Source organism: Melopsittacus undulatus, chromosome 1, assembly GCF_012275295.1.
Source record: "Melopsittacus undulatus isolate bMelUnd1 chromosome 1, bMelUnd1.mat.Z, whole genome shotgun sequence".
Taxonomy (NCBI): Eukaryota; Metazoa; Chordata; class Aves; order Psittaciformes; family Psittaculidae; genus Melopsittacus; species Melopsittacus undulatus.
Window position 1 is genome coordinate 22,415,269 of NC_047527.1, and position 26,072 is coordinate 22,441,340.

At 37.1% G+C, this 26,072-nt stretch overlaps 1 protein-coding gene across 1 annotated transcript in view; it reads right to left on the reverse strand.

Moving 5' to 3' along the window:
- Positions 1 to 26,072, reverse strand: part of VPS13B (vacuolar protein sorting 13 homolog B) — a 449,503-nt gene that overhangs the window by 347,108 nt on the left and 76,323 nt on the right. The window contains exon 17 of the mRNA XM_034068500.1: positions 7,194 to 7,378. Coding sequence (XP_033924391.1) covers positions 7,194 to 7,378 — 185 coding nt within the window. The remainder of the gene's footprint in view (positions 1 to 7,193; positions 7,379 to 26,072) is intronic.

Below are 26,072 nucleotides of genomic sequence, written 5' to 3' on the forward strand. Positions count from 1 at the left end.
AACAAAAAAGGTTCTGCCTGGATAGGAGGAAAAGTTTTTTCACTGTTTGAACAGTCAAGCAGGGCTACAGGTTGCACAAAGAGGCAGGGTGCTCTTACTCTTTGAGATTTCAAAGTCTTTATGCATAAAGCCTTAAGGAACTTGGTCTGTACTTGGTCAAGTCTTGCTACTTGACTGTAGCAGAAGATGAGACTAGAGATTTCCTACTGTCCTTCCAACTTGAATTTTCTGATGACCCTATTATTTTTTGCCAGGACCAAAGAAAAAGTTTCCGTTAGCTCTTCTGAAAGGCACTGTTCAGCTAATGGTAGCATGACTGGGGTCAATACCTCTCTTGCAGGACCTCTGTGGGCACATTCTTCCTAAAAAAAGACACCAAAAAAACCCCCCATGACATTCCCATTCACATTCTACTCTTATATTAGCGACCACTGGTGGCTTCCTGGTTCACCCTAAATTTGACAGCAACTTCTCTGGGTCATCCCCCAGAAAAGAATCTTCCCTTCTGTTATCTGAAGCATTTTATCATGTCTGCTCTGTGCTCTTCTCCTATTTTGCAGCTCCTATCATGCAGTAGATTCACAACTTATGCTCTTCCCCATTGTCTTATTATAACACTGAATTCCAGTATTTTAACCTCAACATGCTCTGCTACTCTTAGAAAAGAAGCTACCAGCTCAACTTCCCTGTGGAGTTTTTCACCTGATACAGTACACGGCAGCTAGAACAAGACAAAAAGGCAGTCTACCTCCCTGCTGTCCAAACACAACTTTCTTAATGCAACAAGAAGTAACATAAAGCTGACAGCTGAACAAACTAAACAGGTGCTCTCAGTCACAGCTTCCATTGCTATTTGTGCAAATAAACTACAGACTCTGGAGGAAGGGCACTATTTATAGCTCTAGGCTTAGGTGTCTTGTTTTTTGTAGGCCACCAACATACCCAACAAGAGTTCACTGTTAATTTCAACATAGACACTGAACTGAGCTCTCCTGCAATTCTGAAACACAATTCAATTTAAGAAGCTTATATACATATATGTACGTCTGTAGATCTCATGTATCTCTTTCACAACCTATTGATTTTTTTTTCGTTTTTCATTTTCTCTGTGACTCTACTGTTGACTCTCAGTATACATCCACTTTCACCACAACAGAGGTTTTAGAAGTCTCAAGTGGACTTTTAAGTACATTAAATTCTTCAGCAGGATGTCACAAATCAGAATCAAGCTTGTATGAATGCTTTAAGTATGCCTACCCATTCTTTCATCAGAATGCTGTATGTTTCAATTTCAAATCTTAATAGTATGCACTAATTCAACCAGAAAAAATAAAAAGGCAATTCTAATGACTGGTTTATATGACTACTTCATATGTTAGCTCCTCATTTCAGGCCACTACAGAATTACTGCTTCAGGCAGAGGATTTACTAAGAAACTACTCAACAAGCTGAACTCCCCAGATTACATCTTAGAGAGATGAAATGTCCCACCTATGTCATGTTCAGTGTCAGTTCATGATTTAAGAATATAACTGAAAATGTTTACAAGAAGAGAAGATAAAGGATTATATGCAACTCTATTGAGTTCAAATAATTAAGGGACAAATCGTTCCTAGGTTGCTTATCCACAGTCTTTTTCCACCTGAAATTAGAGATTATCAGACTTCCAAAGAAATTTACAACGCATAAAAATAATTTTATTTACACATTGCATTTAGAATCCTACCTGAGTGCCAAGGACACACATGGCTACAATCACCCATGCAAGACAGTAAACTGCTGTCATGGTTTAAGCCCAGCTGGTAACTCAGAACCAGAAAGTCAAAAACACAGTACTGCACCAGCTACTAAGGAGGAGAAAAAAACTACTGCTACTGCTGAACCCAGGACAACTGTTTACACTGTGCAAGCCTCATACAGCTGTGTCCTGACACTCTCTAGCAATTACTTAACAGATACACTCTCACACTTTGATTTTAATCAGAAAGTTTAAGGTGAAAGGAATGCAAAAGCTGGCTATATTATGTGGAAGAGAGATTAATGCCAATATGCTGCAAGGAAATTATTAGAGTTTAACAACCTGCATTATCATTAGCTTCGAAATGTTGGGCTTTTGGTGGGTTTTGTGTTTTAGGGTTTGGTGGCCAAGGAGCAGGTAAGAGGAGAGAAAGGTAGTTTTTAAAACAGTGGTATTAGAAAGGCAAGTCACTTATTTCAGTCTTTTTCCTAAGTGGTTAAAAGAACTATGCAGCAGCTCCACAACCCTTTTTTATATGTACACCTGGGAAGAATACTGAATCCTGTTACTTTCCTCAGCATTACCCTGATGTGGTTTAGACCAGATGTTTAAATGTTACAGTATGTACATTTTCTTCTCTTCTTCCAAGGCAAAAGCAAAATAAGAGGAATATTTGACTTCACTCCACAAGAGACCTATTTAATAGTTTGGCGGTTATGTAAGTAAAGGTAGCTTGGCTAAGTCAATGTTGACGACATACAGAACGACATGATCCTAATGAGTTGGAAAATATTGGCTCTCATGAGATTCAACCAGATGCTACTGCGCTGAGAAAGCTACTGTATTATTGAATTTCATTTTTATGAGGTAAAATTTATTATTCAACCATTAAGGTATCCCACATGAAATCTTGCATAAAATAGTTTTACAGTTACTTTCTGGAAAGTAGATTTTCTTTTAACTTTAAGACATCATTTACATGAGGGATTCAAATGCCTATTTGATCACCTTCAATAGAGAAATGTAAGGTCTGCAAGCAATTTTCCTCAAAATACCAGATTAATGGAACCGAACTGTCAACAAAATAATGAACTACCTGAATAGGACAAGGAAAAAGTGGTAGCAAGTTCCAGTTTTCCAGAGTAAACTAAAGCCATGTGTGACTGTGTATATGTTTTCTTGGCTGGCTGAAATGGTTAGAAACTGAGCGCTTCAGGTACCTACTAACAAATAATGAAAAAATATACAGTAAACTTATTCCACAGGATTAACTACACTCAACCTTTGGAGGACCTTAACTGTCACTATTGTTCTAAAATTTTGGTATTTTGTGCACTTATTTCTGAAAAAAAAAGTACAATAATAACCGTAAAACAATTTTATTAACATCAGTGCATCCAATATATCTACTTGCAAAAATGTAGAAAGCATGATGCATTTCAGATCCACATTTGTTTCAATATTTTTTGGGGATGAAATGCAAAATCAGGATGCTTCAAACATGTGCATTCACAAGAACTAACATATAATTGAACTGACATGGAACCTACTGTTGTGGTTGTATACCAAAAGGATTATAAAATAAAACCACAAAACAAACATAAGTTTCCAAAGAGCTCTATGTGAGCTTTTGTTCTTTTTTTTCTATATGTAATGCATTATCAAAATCTTACTAATGCCTTTTTCCTCACTCATGAAACAGAGCAAAGATTATTTATCCACTTCTTATTTTGCTTTTTGTCACTTTGTATTCCTATCTACTACTTTAAATTTTCTATTGCTTTTGTTCTTGCATAACTTCCATTTTAGACAGCATAATTTTTTCTTGTACTTTTAATGTTAAAGGCTGTTCATTCAAGTAATAAGTTTCATGGTTTACACTGATGTAAACTTTTTTATTGTCTTGGCTTCCCTGAACCCCAAAAATACCAGTTGACATTTGAAAACATCTTTTGCCATGCAGACACTTGAAACTATGGATTACAAAAGTGCTACAGTGTCACTGCAATGAAGAGAGTTAGGTGCTTTCAAAATCCCATTAAGTCATTACCTATACTTTTAAATTCCAAATCAGTCATAATTAAAAATGTGTTCTTAGCAAAATTAAACAGCCTCAAACTAAGGCAGGCATAATATTTAAGAATATTTAGAATAAATATCTAACGTAAAACCCATATAACCTTCTTGAAATACTCATAGAATGAGTCCTTCACAAATTCTGAGCTCAGTTAGCTACTCTCAGTACCATACTGATCTTTCTACTGTCATTTTAAGATAACAGACCTTATTGATAAGTATGACAAACACAAACTTTAAGTAGTACAGGCACTTCATTCTTAAATTCTGTCAGAAACCAAGCACACACAACTTCCTTTCAAGACTTCAAAACTTATTTTTTCAGACAGCCTGCCTCTGGACAAGTTAATCAAAAGAGAAAGTCTCAGACTACCTGATGAAGACAGCAAGTCTAATAAGCAGCAAGCTATGAATTATTTGAGGACAGGGGTTTTCTCCTAGTAGAAAAAGGTTTCTGAAGAGCAGGTGGAGGAAAGTAGGTGGGGAACACAAGTTTGGTAATCTTCAAGCATTTTTCCCTCCTGGCATTCCATTAATTTATTCCCAGCAAGAATTTGTACAGGACAGAGACTGAGTTTGTTCTGAATACCTACACCATCTTCAGCATAAAATAGTTCTGAAAAACATTTCTACTCCAGACTAAAGACAAAACCATAGGACAGAGCCCCACATACTAGCTATAAATTCTGTTCCTATGTTTCTGGAGCTACACAGTGCAGAGCTCCCTTTTTAAACTACATCCAGATAAAATCTTTCAGCAGTTACCCAGCAGACAGGTTCCCATAAGAGGCCTTCATACTATATGAGACTCTCCACAGCATGTCAAAAGGCCAATCATCACAGGTTCTTCTGTGACGTTCTCTCCCTGCAGCTCCTGTATTTGTACTTGTATTAAATTTTGGCTTTATCTTTTACTCTTTTTCTACTTTAACTCTCTCTGCCTGTTTCTCCTCTTGCTTTGTCTTCCCTTGCATATCTCTTTCCTTTTATTTTTGTTTTTTTCCATCCTTTGCATTTTTTTTTATTTTTCCCCTAATTCATCTGTTCTTTCCCTACAACATATCTTAGCCCATATTGTAAAGCACAATTCCAGTGATGCATTTTTAAAACTGGAGATGGCTGTGTTGGAAAAAGCATAAAACTGGAGAAAATAATTCCTGCTAAAAAAATAAAAATTTATGCTGAGAAGATGCAAAGGGTTGTGGTATCACTTCTGAGTTCAAGTAATACGGAATCAGTGTTATGGAGACACATCATTCCGAGAAGTACCTGGCACAAAGCAGCAATAAAGGCATAAGGAGCTTAGCAACAACTTTTTCGGACCATTAACTCTCTTCAGTCACCACACAAAAAGTGGTAATACAGACACAGGCAGCTGAGAAACATGCAGGCTATGTAAACAAATGACAAACAAATCTGAGACAACCTACATACAAGGAGTAAACTATAGAAGAAAAATCTGACATCTCAGTACATTTTCAAAATTGGCATCTGGAATGGTAATGCATAACTAGGACATTTCTATAGGAGAGCATAGTTTGTTCACAAAGGACAAAAAAGCATGGTACTTTACTGTGTATAAAGGATGCATAAAATCCTGTGATCCGGACATTAGGTAGGCAAGGTTGTTGGAAATCTTCGGCTAACAGCGGACCATTAAAAACAGAAAGACAAACTACACAAGCCATTTCTTCTTCTTTTTTTTTTTTCTTGAGAATAATGACATGTCTTGGCAGGGCTTTTTTATTTATTTTTAACAGAGACATAATAATCTAGATAACGAAATAGCTGTTTGTCCTGCTGTATTTCTCATTAGTTTAAAAGATGGCTTTTAGAAGTTTGAAAATGTAAAATTAGAAGATAACTTGGGCAACAGTATTCATGAAACCTCCAGTTTCTAATATTTGTAACAGCAGAATAAAGCAATGTATTTCAAGAAAGATCCCATAGGAAATAAGACACAGTGAAGATAAGAAGATCTTTAATCCTATTAACTTTTCCTGCAAAAATACTAGTTTCATATGAACAAATATCAGAAAAATGTAAGGAACAAAGGCAAAGAGCTATAAAAGAAAAGAAAGCAAATATGTTAATACTTGGATTATTTGTACAAAATTGATCAAAGAAACAACATCCACAACACAACAGGATGAAAAGTTATTTTCTTTAACTATTTCTGTGCATAGCTAAACATAAGCTGTGATTAGATGGAAAACACAGCACCAATGATAAAGAGATTGCTATTCCTGTGAGATATTAGGTTATACATGAAAAGCTCATCTCTACACCCACAGAAGTGCTCAGAGAGACAAAGGCAGGAGGGGAAGCCCAAATAATACTCTGCTAGGCCGCTCCCAGGCCTACCACAGGAGCCTTCAGCCCATCAAAGGCTGCACAGGGGCATGCAGTGGCAAAAGGAAACCCAAACCAAGAACTCCTGAAGAACATTAATCAGCTGTTGATTTATGCTGGAGAAACTATGCTGGATATTAGTAAATAAAACTTGAAAAAACAAGTAGACTGAAAAAGAAAAACAGGACTAAGAAAAACACAACTAATAAAATGTTCCAGTAGTAGTCTAATCTACCATTTTGCTTCAAGTCATGACTTACCACATCTGAAACATTCTTCTAACACATTCTCCAAGACTGATAATGAGATTCCAAAAGATCTCAATTATTCTTAAGTGTTTATACATGACAGATAAACAATACTGTGTCTAAACAATAATAGGTCTAAATTATTCTAGCCTACATAGAAGTATAAAGAAAAAAGTATTGTCTTCTTCTGGATGATCTTTATGCTCTTGAAGACTATGGTAAGGTGGTCAAAATCCTTAATTTACTCTACAAATCCATAGGTATTTTTCAAAAGTATGACAGCAACTGATTTCATTATTTATATCATCATCATCCTTGAGACTTCCATATCTTCAGCAGTTTCACAACAGTTCAGTAACATTTATTTATGAAACTGGATGAGAAACACCTGCAGCCCTTTAAAAAATTCAAGTGTATGCCATTGATTAATAAAGCCCTTAATAATCCAGCTTCACCTCTGAATGATCTTAAGTTACAACATTGCACCATATAAGGCAGCAAGGGTGCATGTTTCAGATGAAGAAATCATGGAAAAATTATCCTATATGGGAAAATTAAATACATCCAGTGATTGGTGCCAAGGAGTGAAGCTTGGTGGCTTAGCTTACATCCTGGATTTTAAGCATAAGCCATAAATACCCATATATATATACAAAAAACATTCTGTCTGTTAACTACTGCAAGTAAAAGCATGGATTTAAAGGATATAGTTGTATGCACATTCACTAGCAGTGCTCTGTGCAATAATAAATACTTAACCAAATGCATCACATATTTACCTGAAGTTTGGAAAACCTCACTCAGTAAAGCTTCATTTACCACCACCGAACTGATGTTTCCAACAGGATGACACCAGCTCTGATAAACAGTTTGAAGCAGAAGGGTTTGAGCTCTAGTTGCTTGAACTGTCAAATTAGGAAGTTCAAATATGCATTCTGTTAGTGGGACATGAGCTCGCTTGGTCCTGTTTAAAATATTGAGAGAAACAAAAGGAAAATCATTACTTTGGTGCATAAAAGTAACAATCTAAAAACTTACTCATAAAATACCAGACTACAAGCAGTCAGTTTGTTAAGTTGGAGCTGTGTCCCTGTTAAATTTCTTCTAAAAGCTAATTCTACTAATACTGAAATTCACCCTAAAAAGGACTTCTGTTACATGATTCGACTTTGCATCTCCCTCCAAAACATGAAAGGAAAAAAAATATATTATTTTATCTAATTATCTCCTGGGTTTGCAATATTTAATAAAAGTAATTCCAAATGCTCACACAAAAATAAGAGCTACTCATAAAATAATGCGGTTATTAAAAACACAGAAGAAATCTGTTCAAAAATTTATTTTTCTAATTTTTTTTTAAAAGCTTTCAGTGAATCACTAAATTAGATATGTTCAGTGTTCAAAGAAAATCACATACAGACAATATGAATACAACAAAATACAAAGAGCCCTGCATTCCATATTTGTCCTCATATCCCATATCTGGATGACAAAGAGCTCATTAAGTGATTCTGATAGTCTCCAATGCCTTTTTCCACATAACTGGGGAGCAGGAAGTGGTAGGAACAGCCATTGCAAGAATAGTACAAGGTAAAGGAGATTGTGTCTGGAAATAAACTCTTCTGTGAAAACACAGTTCACTATCACCAAGAAGGCTCTGCCACAACTATAGTGAAGTCAAGTAAGTCACCTTTTCCTCCTCATTTCTACACTATTACCTGAAAATAAGTAACAGGTTGAATTACTACATCCAACAAAAGACGTAAAGGTCCTTTAATACTGTCATATTGTCAAAAGATCTTCTCCCTCAATTCCCTGTCAGTATAGCTAACTGAAAACCATTTTATCTGGAGTAAGAGGAATTAAACTCATCACATGTTAGATACCTATAGTATAAATAAACATTCGTACCTGAGTTGGCTGTACAGACCCTTTTAAGGTAAAATGAAGGAAAACAGCGTGTATACATGTAACAGAGCCATTCACTCTAGATTTGAAGATTAAATTAACTGCTTCCTACAACTCACTATTTTTGCCCACAATGTAAGATTTTAATAATTATCTCAGCTGTGGATGTCTACACCATAGAACAAGGTTTCATAGATCAAACCCATACACAAAACCCAATTCCATTGCTCCTCACTAAAAATAAAAAACAGGGAATAAAAGAAAAACTGATTCTGATGAAAGAAGGTATTCAGGAAAGTTTCACAGAAAATGGATGTAAATACAAATGAAGGCCAAAGAACAAGCAAAAACAGATGTTGTAGACTTCTGTAATAGTAATCAGTACTCTTTACACCAAGGCTTTTCAACCTCATAAAGCCTGCAATCAGGATTACCTGTTTGAAAAAATGTTGAGAAAGGGGGAGGAAACCAGCAACAAGATGGTCCAAGTTGGAATTCACCTGAAGCTAATGACACAACTGTGCTGCCACCATCAAATGCCATTTGCAGAAAAACAATTAAGGAAAACCATTTCATGATCTCCCATGGGGAGAACTCAGCTTTGTGTTTGGTACCAGCAATTACCCTCAGAAGGAAGGAAAAAACAAACAAAAAAACCGAACAAAAAAACCCCCAACAATAACAAAACAAGAAGAGTAGCCTGCTGTTTCAGTAAAACTGTCAGCCAGTAACAGCCAAAAGTAAGCCATAGGCAACATAGTCTAGTCTGAGGCATCCCTGCCCATGGCAGGGGTTGGAGCTAAATGATTTTAAGGTCTTTTTCTAACCCAAACCATTCTGTGCTTCTATGATATCAATCAGAATCGTTTTTTCAGTATTGCTTCTTTTCAAGCCATGAATTGTGATTTTTTTATTATTTATCTCATTACAGAAATGCACTCAACATTTTTCCTTTCTGTTCTGTCCTGGGTTCAGCAGTAGTAGTCATTTTTCTCCATCTTAGTAGCTGGTGCAGTGCTGTGTTTTAGACTTTCGGCCTGGGAACAGCACTGATAACACCGATGTTTTTAACTGGTGCTAAGTAATGTTTAGTCTGACCAAAGACTTTCTGAGTCTCATGCTCTGCCAGGGAGGAGGGGAAGCCGGGAAGAAGCAGAGACAGGACACCTGACCCAAACTGACCAAAGAGGTATTGCCTACCAGAGCACATCATGCCCACTAGATAAACTGAGGGCAGTTACCCTGAAGGGTTAGATCACTGCTCAGGTCAGGCTGGGTATTGGTTGGCAGGTGGTGAGCGGTTGTATTCTCTTCCCTTGTTATTTCCCTTATCATTATTATTATTATTGGTGGTAGCGGCAGTGGTTTGTGTTATACCTTAGTTACTGGACTGCTCTTATTGCAACCGGTGGGAGTTACATTCTTTCGATTCTCCTCCCCATCCCTGTGGGAGTGGGGAGAAGAAGGGTGGGGGGAGCGCACTAACAGCTGCGTGGCTTCTGGGTGACAGGCTGGGCTTAAACCACGACACGTATTTTTTCTTTTGTTATCCTTTCAGATAACTTACATTTTCTACTATTCCCTCTTATTTCTGCATGATATTTTGCAGGATTAAAACTAAATATTTCAGAGAAAAAGCTGCTGAGTATTTCAGAAGACAGGTTCCCTGATGCAAGATGGAGAAGGAAGTAGGCAGAAAACTTCTTTCAACAAAATTCAGGATGAACATGACTCTGAAATAATTTCAACAGAAATAACACATTTGCATTAACAAATCCAAGTACTTAGAGGGAGGAGGGGAACATCTGTGAAAAACTGTGACAATATGACAGTGAAAAAGGTTTTGTCTTTAGAAGTCTGACTACTCATTTAATACATATTACAGCTACTGTACTGAATTTGCTAAATTTGAAACTTGAAAGTTTCACATAAAATAGTCCCTTACAGGTAGTAACAGTGTATGATTTTTTTAACAATATGCAAATTCTACACTTATTCTATTTTAACAATCTCATAAGAGTAAAGTCAACTGGTCCTTTTCAGGTACCTTTCATTCCTTTGCAGGAATGGGAAGTTGAAGAAAATAAATCCATTTTTATAGAAAAAAAGAAAGCAGAGCAGGGGGGGAAGTACTGTACCATGTGTGCACCAAATGTTGCTTAAAGGAAATTTTAACTAGACCTGGCTAGCGATGAAAGTACATTTATAATTCAGGATTTATTATAATAGTTTTGAAAAACAAATAATGCATTTAAAAGAACTTAAAATATGTTTGCTACCAAACTGCACCTGTTAATACAGATAATTCATCATTAATAAGGTACTGAGCTATATTTAACCAAGTTTTATGACCCAAGAGATATATTCAAGCAATAAGTGAAAATACGAGTACAAATAATTTTTTTTCAGTAAACCAAGTCAGATCTGTGTTTCTATATTGTATCATTAAATTTGTATTAAGCATCTGAATATGACTTCGTATCAAAACTCATCGCCATATTAAAACAGTTATGGCACATAGCTGGAGTCTAAAACCACTATTTAAACTGCACTTGAAAAGTTTAACAACAATAGAAATAATTATTTCTCAAATCTTTACACTCAAGAGTTAAGATGCAGTTCTGAACATATGTTCATTTAACTGAACAGGTTAAAAACCTACCAATTCAAACACTCTTCTCTAGGGGAAAATAAATCCTAATGTAACTAGCAGGATAGACTACCCATTAAAGCTGAAATTGGACAGGTTCCAGAATAAATTTAAGGAAATATGAACAAGCAAGTCTTGCTGTGTAGTGGCATGGAGTGAAAATGAATCTGTCCTAATTAAATGATTTTTAAATACACTTTGTTGGTTGTACCCCAGTTTGCTGACAAACTGTAATACAGACTTGCTGAAATATTTGGATAAATCTGGTATACCATTAAAGAAAATAGTTTTCTTCAGTGTTTTTGAATGAAAACATGAATTGGTCCTTATTATACCCTGTGCATAGGCACCAATATAACCAATCCAGGTATGTTCATAGGCTTGCTATGAAATATCTTCAGTTTGTAGACTTCAGGAACAGCAACTCATTCTTTTAAAATCAACACCTCAGAGTGACTGAAAGAATATAGTGGTGAACAGCTGGGTCCAGAGGTTTATACAGTGTCCCCAACTGCAAGGCTGGAACCTGCAAAATGTTTCCAAAAATTTAATTTTTGTTATTACTCATATCCTGTACAGTAAAACACGATTAGTTCATTTTTTCCAAAATAACAAAACCAGTAACCTGCTACTAGAACGCAGAAACTGTGTCTCAGAAGAACCTGAATGTAATTTAAATGCCTAAGTAACTTCAGTCACTATTTGCACTCCTTGCCTCTTAGGCAAAAAAACAACCTATGCTGGTTTTATATTTGACATGACCAAAGGCTTCATCTACATACCTATAACAAATCCATATTTCTACTTAATCTGATCTTTCACATCATCTTAAAGAAAATTAAAATGTTGACCCTTTTACTTAATATTTAAGCAATTGGGTAAGGGAAATGACATCTAGCTTCTTTATGACAAATATCAAAAATCTGAAGACAGCCTGCATAGAGAAGAAGAAATGGAAAGGAAGTTAACTACTACAGTCCTGGAATTATTTAGCTGAATGAAGTCATAGATCAATAATTGTTAAATAAATAATTAAATCTGTTTTGGAACTCTTCATTCCAAAAATATCTCCAGGACTGACGTCCACAAAACCTCCTCTTCTATACCCTTCACTAAAGGCTGCCTGACATCTTATGTCCTGTCTTACACAGAGGAATTTTCAGCAGCTCCAGGTGCCTTAGCCTCTTACTTGTAGGAAACACTGCTACTCATACAATTTATTACGAGGGAGAAAACAATGAACTTCAAGATTCACCAAACTTTTTTCTTTCTTTTAATTAATAAAACAACTTGTTCTGTCTGAAAACCTTAAATAAGGGATTAGAAAGGAAGAAGATGATAATTTGAAAAAATGACTTCTATATACTGGTTTTTTTTAATATGAGTTCTGGAATTGAAATTGTCAGTGATGAAACACATTTGTAAAGTGTTAATTCATACGTGAACTTCAATAAAACACAGATTTCCTTGAAATAATAGTTACAAAATAATGCAGGAAAAGGACAAGCTTCAATATATTTTAGATTAACAGAGAATTAAAAATTCTCAATTTTTGGTACAGTTTGTGTTTTAATGGAACAATAAAACCTAGCTTTCTTCAGCAAAGCAAATATAAATGCATTATTACGAAGAAAAATAATTAATAGAATCAAACAAATTTCTAAAAGGAAGAAACCTTACCAAAAAAAATCCTTTTGAAAAAAAGAATGCAGGACTCTGAACATACATGTAAGGAGCTCTAAACTTGGATTGGTTTTAAAATAACTTAGTTTATTTTGTTACATCTGGACATTAAAATCTATTATCATTAGATTAAAACTGATGATCCTTACATGCACCATCATCAGAGAACAATACTGGTTTGTGAAGCAACAAGGAAGCGAGAAACAGTGACCTCAGTGGGGTGGTTACAGTAACTTTATCTGCTGTGAGACACAAAGAGAAAAATGTAGAAGGCTGAAAGAAAGAAGGACCTGGAATTTGAGGGTAAGAAAGTCTTCATTTCCCTCAGCTTGAATCAAACCACACTGAGCATCAGATGAGTCCTTCCACCCACTGGGTTGAATGTTTAAGGAAAAAAAAAAGGCAAGAAAGCAGCCTATCTCCACTTCAAGTTAAATCACTGCCAATGCACTTCAAAATACAAAGGATCTGAAATAAAAATGTATTGATACCAACAAGGGGAGAGATTTCTGGACACAATAAACCAAACTTGTTCCTAAATCTGTAATGCAGGAATATGTTAAACTTGCAGCTGCATTAGAAAAACATATTTAGGATGTTTAGATCAAAATCAGCTTACTGGCTGTGAGGAAACTCACCAATGGGCCAGATGCTAAGGATGTGAACTCCCATCAGATTGTAAGTGAAGGTCAGGCACTAATTACTCTTTCTTCCTTTGAGAAAAAAAAAAAAAAAGAAATCCTTTCCTAACCACTAGTTAATACTTCTCTCCAGAAAGAATCATTAAAGTGATACAGATAACCTATAAAAGAATAAATTTCAAAGTTGTCTGCTCTGAGGAGATTACAATATGAGCCCTCAGCCTTCTTTCTGTTCTTAATATATATGGCTAGCTTTAGACACATTATCAACCAACTGGATCTTCTGCATAAAGTTACATCTTTGAAGAACTGCATCTTCACAACTCCACAAGGTGTGTGTGGGAAATCAGAAAAAAGGGATAAGAAAGTCTCCTCATGGAATGCAATTAATGCCAATTAAGAACATTTTTTCTTACACTTTAAACATCTATTCTTTCTTTCCTTCTATGAGGTCTGTAACTTTTTTACTTAAATCTAGGAAGCTTATTGTCATTGACCATGAATATCAGTAGAAGGGATATGACATTTAGCTGCATTATGTTCAAAGAGATCCAAATATAAGGTCCATGAGAAAAACTGGTACACATTACAGTGACCAAAGATAAAACATATTTAAAAGGACAAAACAAAACAAAACCACCAGAAAGCCATTTGGAAAGAAGAAAGGACTTCTTTTAGGGAACCACTGGCTTGATGAAGGTAGTACAGAGGGAATCAAATCAGAAGCAGAGCACTTTTACATCTACTATATGTTTCAGAGAACTAGCCCTTACTCAGTAAAGCAGCAAAGCTAAAATAAATGTAATCATTATCATTTTCCTCCTGGTAAATGATAGTTTCCAGGGGTGAAATCACCTGGAACTTGGAGATGCTGTAACTAAACAGCTAGAGATGACCAAGACCACCAAAACCACTAAGAGCTTACTTAACAGGTAAAAGTTGCCTAAAGGAGATAAACCTCCAAACAGCAAGGATCTTTGTTTACTAAAACTTTGTATTTTCTTGTAGATCCAGTATCATTGCTTTGGATACTGCAATGGAATCTCATCTCAACAGACACAGGGCTGGAACAGGGTTTGGAAAAATGTCTTCCCACAGAGTAGCCTGCTTTACTGACCAGAGAAGAAACTCATCCTCTCCCTTTTCCTCTATTACTTCCCCCTTCACTCAGAAGCAGCAGCAACAGCTATTAAATCAATCCTCTAAATCTGTCACACAGAGCCATTTGGTTGCTATTAGCAGGTAGAACAGGGAGCCAGGAGGCTCGGAAACACACTGGTGCTCAGTGAAGAAAACTACACTGGCAAACAGTCACCTGTTGAACATGATGCCACAAAACAAGAATGGGACACAAAGGCTCCTGCCATTTGGCAGGGAGATTCACACTTCATCTGGTGTTATCAGGAGAGCAAGAGAACAGCAGCCATGAGATGCTGAAAACAGCATCTACTTCCATCATAGACTCATAGAATCATAGAATAGTTAGGGTTGGAAAGGACCTTAAGATCATCTAATTCCAACCCCCCTGACATGGGCAGGGACACCTCACACTAAACCATATCACCCAGGGCTTCATCCTACCTGATCTTGAACACTACCAGGGATTGAGCATTCACAACCTCCCTAGGCAACCCATTCCAGTACCTCACCACATGCTGTCAGAAGAGCAGCAGCTCTCAGAAGCCATCCCTTCAATCTGAGGGAAATTCATATAGTAGCTAATAATCGTTATTTAAAAATACTTCTGTATGGTACAGGATATTATATTGTAGGATAGAATTTTGCTGAATGACTAGGAGCACAAATATGGATTTTGTTATACAGATTTCTATCCAATGTGACTCTATGATCTCTTTAAACTGCAGTCATGGTTTTCTTTTTAATCTACTGTCAAATTAACTTTCTTATTCCTAGCACAGCTCAAAATTTGGCATCTTAAATAAAAAGTAGTTATCTTCTAACAAATTTATTTCAAAATGCAAGGTCTTTCATTTCTTAGACTATTCCACTCTATTCATGATTTCAAATTTCAAACTCTTTTCCTACTCCAAATTTCCAATGAGACTTTCTTCTTTAGTGTTTCTTCCACCACTTCGATTATTATCAGTCAAACATGTTCAAAAATTACATACACATTATTTACAGGAATACAGCCCAGCTCATGGACCCTATCTGTGGTTAGGACCTTTCCATTTTCCAGAGCCAGCACAGCTGACCAGATGATTCTATCCCTGTGGAAAGAAAAACTTGAGTGCAGAGCTGTATTTTATGCAGAGGAAAAGTTGTCATCCCAGAAGACAATGATTCATGTGTACACACTGCACAATAGCAGAAAAAGTATAAAGGCTGTTAAAATTATTATATTGAGGCCTCATTAATTTGCAACCTCAAAAGAATTTTAAAGGCTACCAAAACTATTTAAAGCAAAATATTAAAACCCAGTAAATGCATGAACTTTTTACTTCAAAGACTACAAATGTTAAGTCTAAATTTCTCATCTTAAGCACTGACTCTGGCATTAACTTTACACCATTCTTTCATTAAAAATAATAAAAAACTTTGAGGCAGATTCTATGGATATAGGGGGTTTTGCATTCAGTTTTGGTCTATTCACTACCTCTAATTCATGACTTAAAAACCTCTACAAGATCTAGTGAGTCTTCAATACCATCAAAATTATCATAGAATCATAGCATCATAGAATAGTTAGGGTAGGAAAGGACCTCAAGATCATCTAGTTCCAAACCCCCTGCCATGGGCAGGGACATCTCACACTAAACTATATCACTCAAGGCTTCATCCAACCTGGCCTTGAACGCTGCCAAGGGTGGAGCATTCACAACCTCCCTGGGCAACTCATTCCAGTACCTCACCACTGTGAAGAATTTCTTCCTTATATCCAATCTAAGCTTCCCCTGTTTAAGTTTTAACCCGTTACCCCTTGTCCTGTCACTAAAGTCCCTAATGAATAGTCCTTCTCCAGCATCCCTGTAGGCCCCCTTCAAATACTGGAAAGCTGCTAGGAGGTCTCCATGCAGCCTTCTCTTCTCCAGGCTGAACAGCCCCAAATTTCTCAGCCTGTCTTCATATGGGAGGTGCTCCAGTCCCCTCATCCCACAAGGATGTGGCCCTCCTCTGGACTTGTTCTAACGGTTTCATGTTCTTTTGATGTTGAAGGCACCAGAACTGCACACAGTACTCCAAGTGAGGTCTCACAAGAGCAGAGTAGAGGGGCAGGATCACCTCCTTCAACCTGCTGGTCACGCTTCTTTTGATGCAGCCCAGGATACGGTTGGCTTTCTGGGCTGTGAGTGCACACTGCTGGCTCATGTTCATTTTCTCATCAACCAACACCCCAAGTCCTTATCCACAGGATACTGAATTTCCCTTTTGCCCAACCTGTAGCTGTGCCTGGGATTGCTCCGACCCAGGTGTAGGACCTTGCACTTGGCATGGTTTAACTTCATGAGGTTGGCATCAGCCCACCTCACAAGTGTGTCAAGGTCTCTCTGGATGGCATTCCTTCCCTCTAGCGTATCAACAGAACCACACAGCTTGGTGTCATCAGCAAACTTGCTGCGGGCACACTCAATCCCACTGTCCATGTCACCGACTAAGATGTTAAACAAGACTGGTCCCAACACCGATCCCTGAGGGACACCACTCGTGTCTCAGCCAGACATTGAACCGTTGACCACAACTCTTTGAGTGCGACCATCCAGCCAGTTCTTTATCCACCGATGATCCACCTATCAAACTGATGTCTCTCCAATTTAGAGACAAGGATGTCATGTGGACAGTGTCAAACGCTCTGCACAAGTCCAGGTAGATGACGTCAACTGCTCCACCCCTGTCCATCACTTTTGTAGCCACCAAATTGGTCAGGCAGGATTTCCCGTTAGTGAAGCCATGCTGGCTGTCACCAAGCACCTTGCTGTTTTTCATGTGCCCCAGCATGCCTTCCAAGAGCATCTGCTCCCAGATTTTGCCAGGCACAGAGGTGAGACTGACTGGTCTGTAATTCCCCGGGTCATCCATTCTCCCCTTCTTGAAAATGGAGGTTGTATTTCCCTTTTTCCAGTCATCAGAAACTTCACCTGACTGCCATGATTTTTCAAATATGATGGCCAGTGGCTTTGCAACTTCATTCGCCAGCTCCTTCAGGACCTGTGGATGGATTTCATCAGGTCCCATGGACTTGTGCACGTTCAGGTTCTTAAGATGGTCTTGAACCAGATCCTCTCATACAGTGAGCCCAAGGTCTAGATTTTCACAGTCCCTGCATCTGGCTTCCAAGGCTTGGGTGCTGCGGTCAGAGCCTTTGCCAGTGAAGACCGAGGCAAAGAAATCATTCAGAACCTCAGCCTTTTCCAAATCCTGTGTAGCCAGTTCTCCCGATAGCTTCCGGAGGGGGCCTACATTGTCCCTAGTCTGTTTTTTAGCAGCTACATACCTATAAAATCCCTTCTATTATCTTTCACATCTCTAGCCACGTTTAGCTCTAACTGGGCCTTAGCTTTCCTAACCCAGTCCCTAACTTCCCGGACAACATCTCTGTATTCATCCCAGGCCACCTGTCCTTGCTTCCACCTTTTATAAGCCTCTTTTTTTCCTGTGAATTTTTCTCAGCAGCACCTTATCCACCCATACTGAAGAAAAGATACTGTCAGTAAAACAGGTAAGAAAAACATTTTCTTGCTGTAAAATATGTCCACAGCCAAATCCAAGAATTATGCAAAATAAAAGTTAGAATATAACAAATACATGTACTTTAAGAGCAAGCAACTTAAGTCAGCGACAACATTATAACAATTCCATTTCAGTTTGTCCCTTTAAAACACAAAGATCAGATTTTTAGTTCTTCCATTCTGCATGTATATTCACATTTGACTACCAAAAGAATATTAGCATCATGCTTACCAAATACACTTCTTTCTACTCAATTGTTCATTTTGAAATCAGCTATTAGACTCAAAGGAAAAGCTAGTTAGACATCAGCAAATAAAACTAATTAAAAATTTATTATAGAATCCTGTAGGCTTTTTATATATATATATTTTACAATGGATACAAATTCTGATTAGTTGAAAAAAATTAATCCACAATTCTATTAGTGTCTCAGTCAACATAATCCTTTCCATCTCTTGCATCAATATCAGAAGCACCTGCAACAGGTATAACTGATTTCCAAATCTGTTCTGATAAACAGATTTTACTCTCACAGTTTACTGTTCAAGGGCCTCATCTCACATGAGCCTAACTCCAGTTGTTCTCTCATTCTTCCTTTTTTGCTCAAGTTGCCCTCTTAACGTTCTCATCCAAAACATATATTAAAATTATTGTTCAGAAAGTGGGAGCTGATATCACTTAGAAGATCAAAACCTAACTAAAATCAGACAGTGCCTTCCACACACATAGGCCCAGTGAAGGTCCAAAGATTAGTATGTCTTGAGTACAGTACCTGTTACTCAGTATGTTCAGCTAAAAAGTTTACTTAAACTTATTTTTAAAGGTGTTACTAAAGAAATAGTGTTTTTAAAAAATAATACAAAGCTATAAACAACTAGGATGAAAGTGCTTCAGTAAAAATGGTCAAGATATTTCCCTGTACAAAAACAACATACTTAGCCTTAGCACTTGGCCTAGCACCAAAAACAGATCCTGATCTATGAGGACTATTCCCATGGAAAAGAAAAAGCCCATCTATGTCTCAAAGGGAACAAGCATGAGGAGAATACAACAACAACAAAAAAAAAGATACTGGACACAGGACAGTATGCTGCTCCTGCGAAGAGATGAACACAGGTGCAGTAAAGCTTCTATGGTATTACGGACTGCTGAACATCCACATAAGCCCTTCTTTTTGGTTTATTTGCTGCTCCAAGTTAAGACAAATATAGCTTTTTAATAAAATGGTTTTAGTCACCATCTATCACGGTTATCAAATTCAACTGAGTGTGACAATAACTTGATTGCATAATTTAATTTAATTGTATAGATTATGCTTGCATAATTTAAGACCATGAAATTGCTTCTACTTCACTCCAAGTGGAATGGATGCCTACCACCTGAGAGTGAAGCTCTGCAGAGTCAAAGAATATGCTACAGCTTGCCCAGCAACATAACAAGGCTCCATAAGCATAATGAAGGTAAGCACAGAAAGATGAACAAAAATCAACAATTCTATACAGCTTGTTCAATAAGCATATAACTGATTCAAGAAGCCCCTAAACATAAAACTTTGGTAAAGGAGGATTATTTGGTACACAACATGAATAGTAAAATTTCAGAAACATAATTCGATAGGGAACTATACCAGAAGTCCTAAAGCATGAAAGATACAACCTTTTAAAATAGTGCTTTCAATCCTATCAAGACCCACAGCATATTCTTAAAAGAAATGCAAAGATGAAAGGTAAGAGAACAACTGCAAACACTAAAGCTCACTTCTTCAAAATCCTGTGTGCTAATCAACATATGAATGGGGTAGGCTAGCAGCATGACACCACCATTGACCTCCACCGCCCTTCAGTTTCAGAGTACAAGTTTCAAGCAGGTTATGTCCTTATTTGCAAACTAACATAGGCAAAGCACAAGCTCCCTTAATGGCCTGTGGCTGTGCATGCAGTCTACCTGTAAGCTTGGTCCCTGCCAGTCTCAGGCCACAGCAGCTGGCACTTTCTCAAGCAATGCTGAAGAGACCAAGCATGCCATAAGCTGTCTCCATCCACAGTGCGCAGACAAAGTCTGACCATATCCTTCTTAAGCGTTTTATTGTTTTGTTTGAGGGGCTTTCTCTCCTTTCGGGAACAGAAGGAAAAGCTACTGGTGGGCATGTGGATAACAACTGAGCCACAGAGGCCACCAGGCCTCAGGTCCACAGACTGCTTTCTGGAATGTTTTGTTTCGTAGAACACACACCAGCTCAGGGACTGTATTTCTCTTTGTGATTCACAGATTCACTTCAAGGGGGAAGGCTGAAAGCAGAGGTCACCAAACTGCAAGCAAATATCTCAAGAAATAAAGGACAAAACGTGTGTGAACTGCCACCAGTGAATCTTTCTGTCCAGAGTTTACATGAGTAAAGCTTCATAACCAAGAGTATTACTAAAAATCCTGACCAGATACTTTCTACAGATAACACTAAGAGCAACAGAATTTTCTAATACATCTAATATCAAAGGAATATCTATTAAGGATTCAAATTTTCTTTACTATTTATGCTGCTTAGCAGCACTTCAGCTTTAAGACAGTAAGTCTTTCATACATTTTACCAGTCTCAAGTAAAGCAAAATGTGGCTTTAACTCTGAAAATCCTACACATTTTGAAATAAATGACATTTGCAAATAATGACAGTGCAAATACCAGACAATACTGGATAAAGTATTCACCATGTGCAGTCACTTTCCCAGGACAGACAGATATTAGTTAACAGGCTTAATTTACTTTCACTGAAGAACCTTAACAATTAGCCTAAATAACTACACTGAAAACTCTACAGATGACCACCCTTTACTGTCAGCTCCACTGACTTTCCTCCTCATGGACAATACTAAAAAAATACAACTGCTTCCAATTTACATTGATTAAAAGTGCACTTTTAACAGATTTGCTGAATGCCGCCTGCCACATCTGCTGAGAAGCAGTGACATTAAATCTGGACTTGATTTAAAAAAAAAAAAAAAATTAAACTAGGGGTTTCCAACTGAAGTTAATTTGTAGTTACACTAATCAAGCTGCAAGTCATGTACTCAGAATGCAAAACCCCTCCTGGACAGAGGGCTGTTCTTGGTAACTGACAACAGCTCCTTCCAGAAGAGTGCACTTGGAAAGTGCCCCAGAATGTTTATGCTGAAACTTGATATGCCAGTATCACTGCAGATTAGCAAGGGTTTCACACAAGTTCCTTACACATCTTCATCCTTATACACAAGCATAGCCTACTTCAACTTTTATAATGAACGATACGATAAACCATGTTATCAATAGCGAATCAGTCTGTTAAAACTAAGTCTTAAATCACCACATATTACTATTCACAAGTTGCTACGATATACTTACATGCTTAGTCCGCAAACACAAAGATGCACCGTAAACCAAATTTCTTACAGTGTCAAATTCACAGCTTACAACAGTGAATTTGAAAACATCCTGAAAACATCTACCAATAAATTAAAACAAAAAAAACCCAGAAAACCAAACCAAAACAAAAAACCCACAAAACCCTGATCTAGTATTTATGTTCTCTGATACATTTTCTAGGTGATGGCAGAGAAGCAGGGAAGTACACAATGCTGAAGCAATCCAGTGTACTCCCTAGATTGACCACTCACGTTTGATTCAGTTCTACACAACCACCTCTGCAGAACCCAAGAGAATGCCTATTTCTGTCTGCTTTTGCACAGCCCATATCACTGGCATATCTCAATAGTTCAAACAGGTTTTTACATGTGCTGGCTCTAACTCACATGATGCTGATGTGCCTGAAACCCTTTCCTGTCCCAAACATGGATGGCATCTGTTCAGGCATGTAATCTCAGATCTTTCCTGTTTTGAAGGATACCCTGAATTTTCATCTGGCAGTTATATCCAATTACTGACATAACTAATAGTCACAACTGAATGCCACCAAATGAGTTTCATGTGTTTTCAACCTGTTTCTGCTTCTGACCCAGGAAACGAGCATGCCCCCCAACTTCCCATGTGAAACACAATCCACATCCAATCTAAATCGACATTACTCTTGATTTACTGTGACTAGTCAATAAAAAGGGGCTGCCAAAATCAAGACCCAAGTGTCAATTTATTGGAAAACTTCCTAGATTTATGATCTAATGTTCACAGCTTGTGGATATCTGGCTCTGTGTTTCCTGCCAGCAGGGCCTGCTTGCCTCTTAGTATAACAACTGCACAGATGCATATGTGCCTCAGTGTAACAACTGCATGATGGCTAGGTCCCATAACTTTCAGGGTCAGAAATCTGTGATTTCTAGTTCTAAGCAACATTAGTCCATTGCACATGCCCATAAAAGATGTTTCAATTAAAAAAGTAATAAAGACAATTCACCTGATCGCCCATTATATACTTTTAATCTCATTAGTGAGCAGCGAATCCTGAAATGTCCTGCTCTTAATGAAGTAGAATTTGTTGGTAAAGGCCACATAAGCATGGGGCAAAATTCTTTGCTAAATAACTTCTTACTGTGCAGTAAGCCAGATCTTCATTGCTTGCAGATCAACACAAACTGCTCTCACTCTGGTATAAGTTCCCTGATACCATTAAGAACACACGGGATTTTCAAGATGACCCACAAAGCACACAGGAGCAGGTGCACATCCCGAGTCATACTGGAGCTTAAATTAGCTTACAGGCTTCTGTAAGGAGTCTAACAATGAACTCTGTCAAAAAGAATACAGTTGTACGGAATACGACTAGATGTTCTTGATTAAGGGAGCAATATTTGCCTTGTAAGGGATACATGACAAGAAAATGGAAGTAAAGCTGTATAAAAACTCAAAGACCTTTACAGGAGCAAAAGCTTGTGCAGAAATCCAAAGAGCAGTAAAACAAGGTCTTTAGAATCTTCAGGTTTTGTAATGTTAAGTGAGAAATTAAAAAAATTAACCTAAATTATGTGTACATAGTAACCAGTACAGTTCTGGTGTCTCAACATAAAAAGGACATGGAACTGTTGGAACAAGTCCAGAGGAGGGCCATGAGGATGATCAGGGGACTGGAGCACCTCCCGTATGAAGACAGGCTGAGAAATTTGGGGCTGTTCAGCCTGGAGAAGAGAAGGCTGCATGGAGACCTCCTAGCAGCCTTCCAGTATCGGAAGGGGGCCTACAGGGATGCTGGGGATGGACTATTCATTAGGAACTGTAGTGATAGGACAAGGGGTAATGGGTTAAAACTTAAACAGGGGAAGCTTAGATTGGATATAAGGAAGAAATTCTTTACTGTTAGAGCAGTGAGGCACTGGAATGGGTTGCTCAGGGAGGTTGTGAATGCTCCATCCCTGGCAGTGTTCAAGGCCAGGTTGGATGAAGCCTTGAGTGATATGGTTTAGTGTGAGATGTCCCTGCCCATGGCAGGGGGGTTGGAACTAGATGGTCTTAAGGTCCTTTCCAATCCTAACTATTCTATGATTCTATTTGGCAGCTACATGGTGACAAAGTCAAAATAAAAGCTAGGAAGTCAGGTTAGGAAACACAGATTGTTGATGTTCAGGTTGCTGGCAAAGTATGTTTCTCAACAGCATTGTATAATAGTTAGCCAAAAGCAGGTCATGACCTAACATGCCACTCTAATGTAAATACAACAGATTCTAGAGACACAGTAAATATTTACCTTTACAGTTAAATCTGTGTTGAAATATTAAGAACAGACATATTATATAAATGTTCTCTTAAGAACATAAGTTCATAAAAACAAAGCCTACAGAAAATATAGATATATATTCCATGTGAGGATCTTTTTATCTACAATTCCACAATGATCTTCCAGTACTATGAGGGCACATTTTAATAAAATAATTACATCAGGACTGTAAGCTCACATCTTTCATAAGTGAAGTAAGTGCCATCACATCTCATGAAGCACATGACTTCCTTTAAATGCAAATTTTTAACTTTTGTCTGCTTTTGTCAATAAAAACACTAAAGAAACTCAATATCAACACAACTCAAATCTCATGTTCCAACACAACTCAAATCTTACTTTATCAAGAATCCTTCCCCACCAGAAATTACATGACTATTAGCACAGTGCCTGCGTTTAAGCTGAAATTTATTTCCTAAGACGCTACTTGCAGAGAACAGCTCAAAAGAAAGACTTTGCAAAAACTGTATCCATGAGCCTCCCAAAGATTTTGTTTGTTTACTAAGATCTACTTGCAAGTTTCTCTTCCAGATTTGTTCTGAGAGAGTAACAATTCAGAACAATCAGTTAACTGCTGTGTACTCTAATCATTAAAGTGCATGCCATGAAATCCTAGATACTTATTTGCCCAGCAAGCACTCAACTTTTTGATAAAAGGTTCATTCACACACTCAAATTTAACATGACCAGCTATTAGTTAAGTTTGTATTCATGTTTCCTTGCAGACAGCAAGCCAGAAGCTATTGCTTTGGACTCAAAATGAGAAAGAGAAGACTCATTATCAAGGTACCACATTCCTTCAAAGTAGACTACTGGACTAAGAAGCTGAATAGAAAAGATCCAGGGATAGATCACATCATCCCCATTTATAACCTTATTTCACCAACAGTCTCAAAGCCTGTCACAGGTGGAGACAGTAACTGAGAACCTTCACAAAGTCCTGATAAAGGAAAATTAGAGTCTGAACACTTATCATAGAAAAGGAATTTAGAGTAGACAGGTGAAGAAAAGAGAAAAAGCAATAAAATAACACAAATAACTGGAACAATATCCAGCTCAAAATATATCAACAACATACTTCGTTATCAATTCAGACAAAGAAAAATAAAGGCTATTCAGAATCTATACTCTTTCATGTTACTTTAATATTCTTCAAAACTACAATAAAGTGATATTTTGTGACAGAGCATTGTAACACTGAAAAGTCTGACACTAGATTACCTCATCTGTTACCACAAACATTGATTGTAGCCAAAAGAAAAAAAAAAAATCAGCTAATTCCTCTCAAGATTTCTGTTTGGCAATAAACATTCTTGTCATTCATTATAGGCTTTTAACCATATTCTGTTAATTCTCAGTTGGTTTTAGACATCCTCTTGAAAGCTGCTTTACAATCTGGCACGCAACACTACATAAAGTAGTTGTAAAATATTGACATTAACATTGTATTTTGCATCTTGTTATGTCTGACAAAAACAAAAGACCAGATGTTTTTGCTTTCATATAAAAATAGATTAGCTATACAATTTAAAAGATGTCCATGACTTAGTTAAGTAGTGAGCTTGGGAGTATTTCTTTTATAAGAAGAAAGTGCATTAACTGAAATTAAAACAGACATCAATCTAGTAGGTAAATGAAACAACACTTTCATAACATTTATGGTTATTTAATGGACTTTACTAGGCCAATGTTGCTGAAATTTCATCTGTTAAAACATGTTACCTATGTTTATCAACTAGTTTTAAAAAATAGTTTTTTATACATTTTGAGATTATTATATTGAAACTAGAAAAGAAAGCTATTCTACTGATTTATGTCAGAAATAAAGTTGAGATTTTCACTGCTAACTCAAAACACACTACCTGAGGGATTCCATAACAGTTCATAAAACGTCTTTGTTTTTAAAAGGTACGGTCTGTGGTATATATTTTCTATGAAGAAATAGAGGAACACATGTAGCATCAGATGTGTGTACTTTAAGAAACTCTGGAATGTGAAATCTAAAAGTCCAAATAAAGCAGGTGGTATAATTTGGGGGGGGAGGACTGAATTTGAGTTTAATGACATTACCAGGTTATCCTACCAGACTAATTCTCACTCACTGCATGACTTCAATGAAGCTCTCAGTCCTCATGCTGATTTCTATTTAGTTCAAGTGTTATTTGATGCGTTTCATCTGGAGTTTTATTCACTTCAAACTACACTTCATTTAACCAAGCTGCTGCTGTACTCATTTGTTTTTCTATTTTATTACCCGCAAATTGGTGTTGCTTAGTTTAGATAAATTGTTGGAATAAGTTAATTTTATATAATTATTTCACACTGTTAATAAATAAATAAGCTTTAGAAAGATATTCTATCACAGGGAAAAATGTGAGCAAACTATTAAAATTA